This window comes from Phyllobates terribilis, unplaced genomic scaffold (assembly GCF_046119375.1).
Source record: "Phyllobates terribilis strain yellow unplaced genomic scaffold, ASM4611937v1 Scaffold_5__5_contigs__length_657084704, whole genome shotgun sequence".
NCBI lineage: Eukaryota > Metazoa > Chordata > Amphibia > Anura > Dendrobatidae > Phyllobates > Phyllobates terribilis.
The window spans coordinates 504,435,896-504,448,776 of NW_027362765.1; the positions used below are offsets into that span (position 1 = coordinate 504,435,896).

The 12,881-nt window shown below is 42.9% G+C and overlaps 1 protein-coding gene across 1 annotated transcript; it reads left to right on the forward strand.

Annotated features, from left to right (window-relative positions):
* Window positions 1-464: 464 nt before the first annotated feature.
* Window positions 465-8,729, forward strand: LOC141271297 (cytochrome c oxidase subunit 5B, mitochondrial-like). Its single transcript, XM_073681416.1, has 4 exons — window positions 465-648; window positions 1,052-1,122; window positions 5,555-5,654; window positions 8,542-8,729. The coding sequence occupies exons 1-4, from the start codon at window positions 546-548 to the stop codon at window positions 8,652-8,654; spliced, it is 387 nt and encodes a 128-aa protein (XP_073537517.1). The 5' UTR covers window positions 465-545; the 3' UTR covers window positions 8,655-8,729.
* The last annotated feature ends 4,152 nt before the right edge of the window (window positions 8,730-12,881 follow it).

The following is a 12,881-nucleotide window of genomic DNA, read 5'->3' on the forward strand; positions in this document are numbered from 1 at the left end:
GGGGTTGTTTTCTTGAAGCGTTATTGAAGTATTTTCTCCTTATGGTCTTTTGCAGCCTGTGACAGTGTCGAGTTTGGAGAAGCTTCCATGAGAATCCACCTCACAGAAGTGACGTTAATTATTATTATGTTTTATTTTGTGCAGTGAGGTTTTTAATGTTTAGTCAGAAAAACTCTCAAAATAATTCACAATATGAACAGCCGTGTGGATATTCCACAGCAATGAATATGAGGAGTAGTCAGAGTATCTGAAGCAGTTTTTTACGTGGATTTTGGAGCGGATCTGACACAATATCCATGTAGAAACTGTGTGTGAACTTCGCTCAAGGTAGATAATAAAGAGGTTGTCTCCACGTTGATCTTCAGCACCCCGATCCCCATCCTCCCGACATTACAGCCATATACGGAGATGACACGGCCTCTCTGCTCGCTGCCTTGTTACGGTGCACCCCTCCGCTATGCATGGTATGGTCCCGGGTATAAATGCGCACTGCCCCGCCCCCTGGACGCTGTAGTGGCAGCTGTCGGCTGTGAGGTGCAGCAGTCATGGCTTCTTGGAGGTTTCTCATGCTCGTCCGTCGCGCTGTGCCCCGGAGTGCAGGGACCGTGTGCCTCAGCAGACCGTGCGTCAGAGCAATGAGCGCTGGAGGTGGGTATGACAGCCATGGTGGACAGTGGCCGCCTCCTGTGTGTGGTGTGAGGACTGCTGTGTATTACTAGGTGTGAGGCTGGAGTGTGCGGTGTCCCCTGTGAAGGGCATAGGACGGGACAGTGTACGTGACTTTGCAGCAGTGTAGTAATGTGCGCCGCCCATCAGCACGTACTCACTGCTCCAGTGACAGCAGGTGACACCCAGGACTGTGACCTTGTGCACGGGGTCTGCCAAGCCCCTGCACAGGTTACACTTCCACTACTGTACCCTCTGTACAGACTGAATTGTCACACAGCTCTGCTGGCTACTGTCCTCTGTTATCAGCCACTTTCAGGTCACTTTGTTTTTTCTTTGTAGTATTCTTGCTATGATCTGTCCTTTTTGTGTCTTTTCTGTTTAGGTATCCCCACTGATGAGGAGCAGGCGACGGGCCTGGAGAGGAAAGTCCTGAACGCTTTGAAGAAGGGAGAGGTATATGACATAATTAACGAAGATAATTAAGAGTGAAATGTACAACTGGGGGCGCTAGAGTACTGCTCCCCCCTCCATTAGAGTGCTGCTCCCCCCTCCATTAGAGTGCTGCTCCCCCCTCCATTAGAGTGCGTCTAGGACCAGGCTGAGTCATGTTCACACACTTATATCTTACTCCTTGTGTTTACTGTTTGTTTGTTGTTGTTTTTTTACAATTTTCTTGTATTGTGCCAAGTAGTGGACAAACCCTCCTTACTATATCCCTCAGTGTAAAATGGAAACAAACTCCCCTCCTGTGCAGGTGCCATTCTAGCAATGTGAGTGCTGGGTCTCCCTGGTTTCCCATGATATTTGTATACCGTGTGAGTGCTGCAGCCAGTCTGCTGCTAATGGGCCGCTGTTCTCACGCTTTCCTCTGATGTCCAAAGTTCATCTCCAGGAAGTGTGAGCGAAGCAGCCTGTTAGCGGCTGCTGGTTATTCCATATGGGACCGGGAGACCTATTGCTGACACTGTTGGAACGACGCTGGTGTGGAAGGGGAGTTTGTTTTATACCGGGTAATACAGCCTTTAAGAAAGGGGTTGTCAAGTCTTGGACAAACCCTTTAATATCCTTGTGTGTTTAGAGGAACAAACATTGGCTTTGCCCACTTCTCAAAGTTGTCTAAGCTGGCTGGGACACACGTGTCAAGAAACTATTTGCTTTCAGCAACGAAAAGTTGTGCAAAAATGTAGCGAGATTCCAATCGGTTTTACAGTAGAAACCTGGTGACACTTGATGAGTCTGGGACAAAGTGTAACTGGCTGAAGAGGGGTCCCCGTCTTCAGATGCATCTGTAGGTCTTGTGCTTGTGATGTAAAGTTTGGGTCCTGGTGACATCCCCTATACTTTATTGGTGTAGCTGCTAGTCACACCCCGGTGTATATGGGGCATTATTAGTGACCTGCTAGACAGTCTAGCCACAGGGAACACACATCTGGTCACTTCTGTGTTCTGTAGTCATGCTTCCCAGGTCCTATTTCTTAGCGCTTTTTTATTTAATCCCTTAGGCTATGTGCCCACGTTGCGGATCTGAAGCATATTTTTTACGCTTCTCCCTGGCGGGAAAATCGCATGCGGATATTACATGCGGTTTTCCCGCCAGGTAGAAGCGTTTGTGAGGAGTCTTTGCATGCATTTCCGCATGCGGGTTATCAAGCACTTCTCCAAGCATCACTTGGAAAAGTGCTTGACAACTTGTTCAGAATGGTAAAAAATAAAAAAATAAACTTTATACTCACCTTCTGATGCATTCTCTGCCCTGTCCGGAGGCTTGAGCGGCTCACGCTGTTGTGTGCCGGACCTGCGGTGACGTCATTGAGTCATGTGATGGGTCACATGACTCAATGACGTGGCAGGTCCTTCAGACAACAGCGCGACGGAGATAAAACATCAGAAGATAAGTATAAACTTTATTTTCTTTTTTTTACAGGTTCTTTGGTACCCAGGTCTGGAGGAGAGTCTCCTCTCCTCCAGACCTGGGTACCATCCGCACATTGATTCCGCTGCGCTTCCGCAAAATTAATGAACATGCTGCGGATTTTTGACCGCAGCATATACGCGGATTTTTGACCGCAGCATGGGCATTGACATTGCGGAATGCCATTGGGGATCATGGGGTGCGGATATACATGCGTTTTTCAAGCGTTTATGCTGCGGAAATTCCGCAGCATATACGCTTGAAAAACGCTACGTGGGCACACAGCCTTATATAGCGCCTTTAATTCCAAAGCACTTTACCGACATTATCATCACTGTCCCCATTGGGGCTCATAATCTAAATTCTCTATCAGTATGTCTTTGGAGTTTGGGAGTAAATTAGAGGAAACCCACGCAAACACAGGGAGAACATACAAACTCCTTGCAGATGTTGTCCTTGGTGGGATTTGAAGCCAGGACCCTATAACAGAGTGGGGAACTAGGAGAAACTGGATACTTTTTCCAGCATATAAGACAGGATGGGATATGTAGTCTAGGAATGATGGCAGTGTCCACAAATAGGCATGAGGAGAATTTTTTTTATTTATTTTTTTTTATTTTTTACTATGGCCTAAAAACTAACAGGCAGGTAGTTGCTAACTGCCTGTCTGTGCCTGGTGTCTGTCTCTGCCAGCACAGAGCGGTCACAGACTGCTCCTGCTGGCGATTCAGCGGCTTCCACGGACGTCTTGTCAACAGAGCAGCTTCTTCTCTTCTGCTCTGTTGACAGCCAGCTTCCTGCTGCCTAACTGCGGAGAGCCAGCTGTCAATCAGTATGACTGTAGTTGGGTAAAGCAGGTTGGTAGTTGCCTCTGTTTGTAACTACCTGCCTGTTAGTTTTTAGGCCCAAAGTAAAAATAAAATGGCCCTGGACAACCCATTTAATGATACTTTGGCAGCATCGTTTAATAACTTTGTTCTACCTTGCTTCTCACTGTGAAGGACTCCAAACATCTGTCATGTGGCAACAACTCAAGGGGTAATGCCACCAGATTACTTTTTTTACCTTCTTTCTCATGCACCCTCTCCACAGGTCCTAAGTGCATATGGATGTCATAAAGCAGAATGGGGTGCTAACCATGTACCCATCACTTTAGACATCATAGTGGGGAGGAAGGGTTTCTCCTGCTGTTGACATACTTGGCCTCCATTACATTGATCACTGCTGGCAGGAGTATTATAATAAGTTTGTCCTACGACAGCTTCTTTCCAGACCTTATTATAAGATGGTGTTCTTGCTTCAACACACGGTAAATAGTGCAGGTCCGAGATTAGGCAATGTACTGTATAGCTGTGCATGGGATATATTGTGCTGATTTCAGTGGATCAACCATGTAAGTACAGCAGTGCCTATCATGAGTTTCAGGCCTTGTTCCAGTTATTCCTTTGTTTCCAGGAGAAGTAAAGCAAATGACCGACCTCTTATACAAATGTGGATAAATGTCATAGTCCATATTGAGTCCTTCGCAGGAATCTCTGTATCTGGATTCATGACAAGACATTGCTAAATTATTTTGTTCACTATCTTTAAATAAACGTTTCTGTATTCTTTACATATACAGGTGCATCTCACAAAATTAGAATATCATCAAAAATTTTATTTATTTCAGTTCTTCAATACAAAAACTGAAACTGATATTATATAGTCATTACAATCATAGTGATCTATTTCAAGTGTTTATTTCTGTTAATGTTGATGATTACAGCCAATGAAAACACAAAACTCATTATCTCAGTAAAGTAGAATAATTAACAAAAAACACCTGCAAAGGGTTCCTAAGCGTTTTAGAAGGGTCCCTTAGTCTGTTTCAGTAGGCTCCACAATCATGGGGAAGACTGCTAACTTGACAGATGTCCAGAAGGCAGTCACTGACACACTCCACAAAGAGGATAAGCCACGAAAGGTCATTGCTAAAGAAGCTGGCTGTTCAGAATCCAAGCATATTAATGGAAAGTTGAGTGGATCGAAAAAGTGTGGTAGAAAAAGGTGCACAAGCAATCGGGATAACCGCAGCCTTGAAAGGATTATTAAGAAAAGGCCGTTCAAAAATTTGGGGAGACTCACAAGGAGTGGACTGCTGCTGGAGTCATTGCTTCAAGAGCCACCACACACAGATGTATCCAGGACACGGGCTACAAGTGTCGCATTCCTTGTGTCAAGCCACTCATGACCAATAGACAGCGCCAGAAGCGTCTTACCTGGGCCAAGGAGAAAAAGACCTGGACTGTAGCTCAGTGGTCCAAGGTGGTGTTTTCAGATGAAAGTAAATTTTGCATTTCATTTGGAAATTAAGGTTCTGGTGTCTGGAGGAAGAGTGGAGAGGCCACAATCCAAGCTGCTTGAGGTCTAGTGTGAAGTTTCCACAATCAGTGATGGTTTGGGGAGCCATGTCATCTGCTGGTGTAGGTCCACTGTGTTTTATCAAGACCAAGGTCAGCGCAGCCGTCTACCAGGAAATTTTATTGCACTTCATGCTTCCCTCTGCTGATAAGATTTTTTGAGATGGAAATTTCATTCTCCTGCAGGACTTGGTACTTTTGGCAGTGTGGACAGGTGCCAATACCTGGTTTACAAACAACAGTATCACTGTGCTTGATTGGCCAGCAAACTCGCCTGACCTTAACCCCATAGAAAATCTATTGGGTATTGTCAAGAGGAAACATTTTTCAAGCTGTTATCAAGTATTCTAATTTACTGAGATAATGACTTTTGTGTTTTCATTGGCTGTAAGCCATAATCATCAACATTAACAGAAATAAACACTTGAAATAGATCACTCTGTTTGTAATGACTCTATATAATGAGTTTCACTTTTTGTATTGAAGAACTGAAATAAATAAATTTTTTGATATTCTAATTTAGTGAGATGCACCTGTAAGTGGTATAACATTTACAACTCATTGTCTTTTTAAGGATCCTTTTAACGTCCTCAAGCCAAAATCCTATGCAGGAACCAAAGAGAATCCACACATTGTGCCGTCAGTCAATAAGCAGAGACTTGTGGGCTGCATATGTAAGTTTCTTTGCTACACGTTTCATTTCAGTGTAAAACTTATAGAAAGGGTGATTAACCCCTGAAAGCTGTACAGATTTGTCATGAGCACATGTCACTTTGGCCTGTGTGCCAGATATGTACACCATGTCAATTAACCCATCAGATACCACAGTCAATCACAACAGCAGCATCTAAGTGGTTAAAAGGGAGAATACTCCCTCTTTAACACTATCTGCTCATTGCGATTGTAATCGTGGCTGCCAATAGTTTGCATTGCACCCCGAGGTCATCAGATGACCTCGGGGTACAGTGGCCTGTTGGACCCTCTTTATGGCAGTGTCTAACAGACTAAGTCAGTGAAGATCTAACGGGTCTCATGCACTGTATTAGGAGTACTACGTGAGTACTGCAGTGTATGGGACCAGGAATTGGTGAGAAATGTTCATGTTCCACAGTGGTGCTAGGTTAAAGTAAAAGACTTAAATAAAATGCGTGTATTAAATAAAGTATAATTACTCTTAACTTTCCCACAAAGAAAAAGCCCCCACCTAGCTCTTGTGGTGAAAAATAAGTTTCAGCTTTTAGAATATGGCGATGCAAAAACAAATTAATGTTTGTAAAATATTGTCTTTAGTGTGCAGAAGTAGAAAAGCATAAAGAGCTAAAACTGGTATAGTTATAATCATACTGAACCAAACCATAAATCATTCTTACTACTAATAGCTTTTACCACACAGTGAACCACATAAAAATATATAAAATCAATAACTGAATTGCTGTTTTTTGTCTTTGTTCATCCTGCATCTGTGTAAAAAGTGATCAAAAGAATGTTCTGTATCCCAAAATGGTACTTAAAGGATCAAACTCCTCCTGCAAAAATAATCTCTCATACAGCTCTTGGCCAGATAAGTTGCAGCTCTCAGAATGTAGACCAAAATTTTTTTTATAAATCTGACATCGCTATAAATGTATTGAACCGAATAATAAAGCAGTCTTATCACTTATACCACACGAAAATTGCGTAAAATGTAAAAACTATTCTTTTACTGCTGTTTTTGTTCATTAGGATTCCCAATAATCCGAATAAGGCTCGGTTCACATTTATCCTGCGCTCTCCACTGAGCACTTGCGTCTGGGTTTCAGTGTAAATTCCCCAAAAAATGTGATTCAGATAGAACCCCCGACTGAACCACTCGCTATAATGAGGCAGGTGGTCACTTTGGACTCCGTCTGGTCTGTGTTCCGCCTATGTCCCATCAGTTTAGGTGTCTTTTTAGCGCACAAGTGTGGGTGACCACTGTTCTGTGCATGTCTCAAGATGGATACCACCGGAACAGATGCCAAACTGAGTCCAAAGTGTCTCCACCTGCCTCATTATGGAGAGCGGTTGCATTGGGGGGTTTCATCTAAATCACATTTTTGTAGGATTTACACGGAAACTCCAGCGTAAGTGCTTAGTGTAGAACACAATAATATGATCCCAGCCTTCTATTGAAAACAAGTGATGTCCCCCAAAGTATTACCGATAAAACCCTAACTTAGACCTGAGTGGAGTTTTGTGCAGGATATCTGTCACTGGAAACATAGGGGGTCCCACGTTACTGGTAGAACGAAGACTCTTGAAAAGCGACGGATCCCAACCCCTCAACTAAAATCCAGTGAAGAATTCTGAGCCCCCCCTATGCCTAAACACAGTAAGCGGCCACATGTTTGGCATTATTGTAGCTGGGAGAGTGCACTTAACAATTTACGGGATGTATGTCTCCATAAGCACAAGCTGGGCACAATATATGGGGCTACTACACTGTATGGGGGCACAATGTATGGGCATTTAAGTGGCAGATTTGCAATTCTCAAGGGGAAAAAAGCCTGGCGTGTATGTTGCAAAGCAAACTCCTGTGGGGCCAAAATAGTTATTGCAGCTGTAGATGAATTCATTGAAATGTGCAATTTCTAAAATGGGGTCATTTTGTGGGTTTATCTATTGACACCTTCGGGGTTCCGCAAATGTAACCCGCAAACTATTCTAGCGAAAATTTGTGCACCAAATAGCGCTCCTTCCTTCTCAGCCCTGACGTGTGGCCTAACAGTAACTTCTGATGACGTATGGGGCATTGCTGCATTTGGGAGAAATTGCTCAGTAATAAATTATGGGGTCCAGTTTCACCTAATAACCCTTGTGTAAATGACAAACTTTCAGCTAATAAAAAATGTACAGTTCTACCACTAAAATGTTAGTTCCATGTCCCCATATCGCAAAATTCTGTGAGGCACCTGTGGGTTCAAAATACTCACTACACCCCTAGATGAATTCCTTAAGCAGTGGAGTTTCCAATATGGGGTCACCGGGGGTGGGGGGGGAGGTGTTTCTGCTGTTCTGGCATTTCAGGGGTTTGGCTAATGGAGTCCACAATCTATTAAAACAAAGTCTGCGTTTTAAAAGCCAAGTAGCGCTCCTTCCCATCCCATCCCTCCGTGTGCTCAAATGGCAGTTTACACCCCCATATGGGGTACTACCACGTTTAGATATAATGGTCATACACACATCTAGAATAATGTACAAGACCATAAACTCACACAAATCAGCTCAAAGGGATTGGAACTAGAAAACTGGTATAAAATACAAAAAAATATACTGTATAATTCCAATGGCCCTGCAATCACTCTTTACCTTTTTATAGAAGTCCATATATTCCAGCCGCCTAAGCAATGCCTGTTCAGCTTCAGATAGTTGTGGATATTGTTGTTGAAAGTTCTGAGTAAATGCCATTATTTTTGAAAATGGTGGATATTGCAGCAGCATGATGAAGCCTGGCACCAATGTGAATTTTAAAGGACTCAGTTTGTAGTTGTACAATAAATTCAAGCATTGAAACATAACCTTTTATCATTTTCTTTCTTCCAGGTGAAGAAGATAATTCTCAAGTTATCTGGTTCTGGGCCCATGATGGGCAGGTAAATCGCTGCCCACAGTGTGGCTCTCACTACAAGGTTGTCCTTTATGAGCTTCCACACTGAAGAGGACTTGTATTACTATTGACAGCCATATGTTAAAGTTAAAAAATCTTTTATTAAATACTTGATATATTGTAATGTGTTTTATTTTCATTAGCATTGGTCGTGCATACAGAACAATGCTTAAAAAAGCTAATGTTCTCCCATCCTTTGAATTGGAGTTGACAAAGGTCTGTAAGAATTTGGCAGTTTGGATGGGCAAGATGCGTTCTGTGGTCTGGATCTCCACTCTGGCTTCCACTAGTGGCTTCTGCAGGATAAATTATAGGAGTGGTTCAAAACTAATAAGGATTTTAATCCTAAATGTCTTTCTATTGTACTAATCTAATCGCTCTTCTAATTGACTTTAAGAAGTCACTGCTGTTCCCTCTTTAGTCTAACTTTTTTTTACTTCCTTTGTTTTGATGACATTTTTTGAGAATCCCCAGAATCTCCTAGTTATCTGGGAGCCTTGGCTTGGTCATTGCCGCAGCCCCTGTCTCCACCCTGAAACACGGAGTCATCATTGACATCAGTTTCAGGGGTAGGGTTATTCCCTGCTGTACGGAGCATGTGACGGTTGTCCATTCTGACTCTGTATGAGCTTCCTTGTCACTGTGTAGTACTTTAAGTGCACACAGTGCGCTCCCTCGCTAGCCCTAATGGGAAGAGACTAGCCGACAAGAGTGCACTTGGTGTGCATTGTAAGGTGAGGGGACATGCAAAGTACAGCAGGGACTGCCCACCCCCTGAAGCGGATGTCACTGACTCTTCATTTCAGGGTGGAGATAAACTGTAGCAGTGACCCCTGCCCCTGATGTCCTGTTTGAGTATCCCATCGTGCACTGTGGATTATCAAATGAAATGTAATCAAAGTGGAAGTAGGTAAAGAAAACTGTTAAAGGGAGTTTTTAATTAAAATTTTAGATAAGCTATTAGAATCTTACTACATAAAGAGCTTAATGTTGAGGTGAGTCCAAGAAAAGAATCAGCTGGTGGTGGAGCGATGTTGTAGATGACAAAAGGAAGTGTTTTCCTATTAAATTTTTAAACGGCTTAACCCTGTCAGCCATGCCAAGTCGTTGCCTTATCATTAAAGGGATCGAGCCACCATAAAGAATACAGTTAACCAACCAGAAAAGGTAGAAATAAATAATTTTGTAATTTAGGGATTCAAAATTATGCTTCATTCAAAAGATACCAAGCTTTTTTTTATTTTTTGAATTCTGCTCTCTGGCGCCCCCTGGTTTTATTCCATTCCATTTTGGTAGTGGGTGATCAGCTGGTCGCGTTTGCACAGTACCTGTCATAAGAGCCCCCCCCCCCAAGTCCACACCTGCAGTGTGCACAATGTATTCTGTCACAAGTCTGACAGCCTGCTGTAAGCACAGTGTCTGTGATTCACCCCCCTCCCCCTGCACTCACAGCTCCCCTCTGGGTGAGATGGGCATCAATGTAAAAGTAGTGGGCAACTCCTTTAATTACAGATTTTGGCTTTCACAATGCAAATTTACAGCAAAGCCATATCCATTTCTTTTGGTAACTTTACTGTGGGCTAACAGAAATAGGCCTCGGATTAACCTACCATTAGGCTAGATTCCTACACTGCAATTTGTTGCAGATTTTGTACTGCAATTTACAGGATGACATTGGCAAGTAGCCTTTAAACAATTCCTGTTCATGCAAAACATAAAATTCTGTGGCAGATTCAAGATGGCTGTGAAGGTTTAAATCTGCAACCTGCTCTCAGTTTCGGAAATATGGTGGATTTTTATTACGGACTTCATTCATTGCAGTGATCCTTATCAAGAAAATGGTTCATGGGCAGGAGCTATGTATATCAATCCAATTTTATTCATACATATGTAAAAAGCAGCATATGAAAAATACTACAGACACATGGAACTTGGCTTAACCACTGGTCCATCTGCAACTGGAATGTGCATAAAACCTTACTCAATTGACGGATAGTGATTAGAAGCAGCAATAAATATCACAGTAAAATATAAGTTATGTACTAAAGATAAGAGATGGATTCAACAGCATGCAATAAATACAAGGTTATATAATGGAGAAATGTGCAAATAGTGAGAACTAAAGTAGCATAGACTACTTGACATAGACCCTGATGTATAAGTTGGGCTGTAGCACTCTGCTGCAGCCACTAAACAGTTGATGGGTCGCTTGTTACTTCAGTGGTGCACAACCTTTTCTGGTCCAAGAAACTCATTGTCAGATTGAACAAATGCCAAGGGCTACGATCTGGGCCATTTATAAAATATTGTAATTAAATGACAAAAATGTTAGATGGAAGTTACTGCCCCTGGAACCCCCCCCCCCCCATCTCACATTAAAAATGAGTCACCTTCTTGCTAAGTTGAATTCTATTGAGAGACGCTGCTTCCTGTACTTAACGGCAGTTGGTAACTAGTGTTGAGCCACCCCCGTAGTGTTCGGGTTCGGTTCGTCGAACACCGGCATGTTCGCCGAACTGTTTGTCAAACACTGTTAAAACCAATGGAAGGTCTGCAAAAGGTCAAAAATTGCTCAAATCGATGGGAACAGTGCTCAATTAAACGTCAGGCTGGCAGGGTATATAGGAGGGTGCATGAAAAACATAGCAGGGCACTTGGAACACACTAGTGCCCTCTGATTTTCATGCACCCATCTCTTTAAAAAAGCCGGCCGGCAATTCAGCAGCGGCATACACCGGTACCCGATAATATAGAACAAAAAGAATAGAGCATCACACATAGATTAGATGGATAGAAACATGTCAGTCACATATATAAGTACAGTGAGTGGTTACTGTACTTGTCATTCAGTGTTAAAATAAAGGATTTATTAAAAAAAAAAAAAATTGGCGAGGGGTTCCCTGTAATTTTAGTCTCTAGCGGAGGTTAAGCAGACGGCTGGGGCAGATGTTTGAAGCCTGGGAAGGGGGTAATACCCATGGAGCTTCCCAGGCTACTAATATCAGCCCCCAGCTGAATACCTAGCCTTTACTAGCTATTAAAATGGGGAACCCAAAAAAAATGACGTGGGGTCCTCCCTATTTTAATAGCTAGCAAAGGCTACGCAGAAAGCTGGGGGCTGATATTAATAGCCCAGGAAGGGTGCCATGAATATTGGCCCCCTCCCAGGCTAGAAACACCAGCCGTCAGCCGCCCCAGAAATGGCGCATCCATAGGATGTGCCAATTCTGGCACTTGGCCTCGCTCTTCCCACTGCCCTGTAGCGGTGGCAGTGGGGTAATAGGGCTGGGGTTGATGTCAGCTTATAATGCCTGCTGACATCAAGCCCAGGTTAGTAATGGAGAGGCGTCTATAAGACACCCCTTTTACTAGCCCCATAGTGAAAGTGAAATGTAAAATAAAGACACCCACACCGTGAATAAAATCCTTTAATTGAAATAAAGACACATTTCTTTAATGTTCTAAATTAAACTCTACTTACCATCACGCCCATTCCAGCTGAAGCCAACGATCTCCTGCAATAAAAGTAAAATAATAAACCAACCTTGTCCTTACCTTTCCATGGTTCCCAGGACAGCTTCAGCTCTGCTACACTGATATGACAGGCTGGACTGCAGCAGAATGCTGCCATATTTTTTTGGGGTCCTCCATTTTAATAGCTAGTAAAGGTTAGGTATTCAGCTGGGGGCTGATATTAGTAGACTGGCAAGCTCCGTGGGTATTACCCCCTTCCCAGGCTTCAAACATCTGCCCCAGCCATCTGCTTAACCTCCGCTAGAGACTAAAATTATGGGGAACCCCACGCCAATTTTGTTTTTAAGAAATCCTTTAACACTAAATGACAAGTACAGTGATCAACACTTTAACTGTACTTAGAAACATGTCAGTCATATAAATAATATCTATCTAGTCTATGTGTGATGCTCTATTCTTTCTCTTCTAAATTGTCAGGTACAGATGTATGCCACTGATGAATTGCCGGCCGGCTTTTTTAAAGAGAAAAAAAACACTTTTTTTTTTAATAAATCCTTTATTTTAACACTAAATAACAAGTACAGTAACCAACACTGTCACTTTACTTATTATATTTGTGACTGACCTGTTTCTATCTATGTGTGATGCTCTATTCTTTCTGTTCTAAATTGTCGGGGACCGGTGTATGCCGCTGCTGAATAGCCGGCTTTTCATGTTTCACTGTGAACACTGTTCCCATCGATTTGGGCAATCACTGTAATGCCACAACCACCATGGCTGCGGCATTACAGTGAGTGGCAGA

Coding starts and splice junctions, on each gene's coding strand:
- LOC141271297 (XM_073681416.1), top strand. CDS start 546: ATGGCTTCTTGGAGGTTTCTCATGCTCGTCCGTCGCGCTGTGCCCCGG. Junction 649..1,051: donor CAGAGCAATGAGCGCTGGAG/GTGGGTATGACA, acceptor TTTTCTGTTTAG/GTATCCCCACTGATGAGGAG. Junction 5,655..8,541: donor GAGACTTGTGGGCTGCATAT/GTAAGTTTCTTT, acceptor TCTTTCTTCCAG/GTGAAGAAGATAATTCTCAA.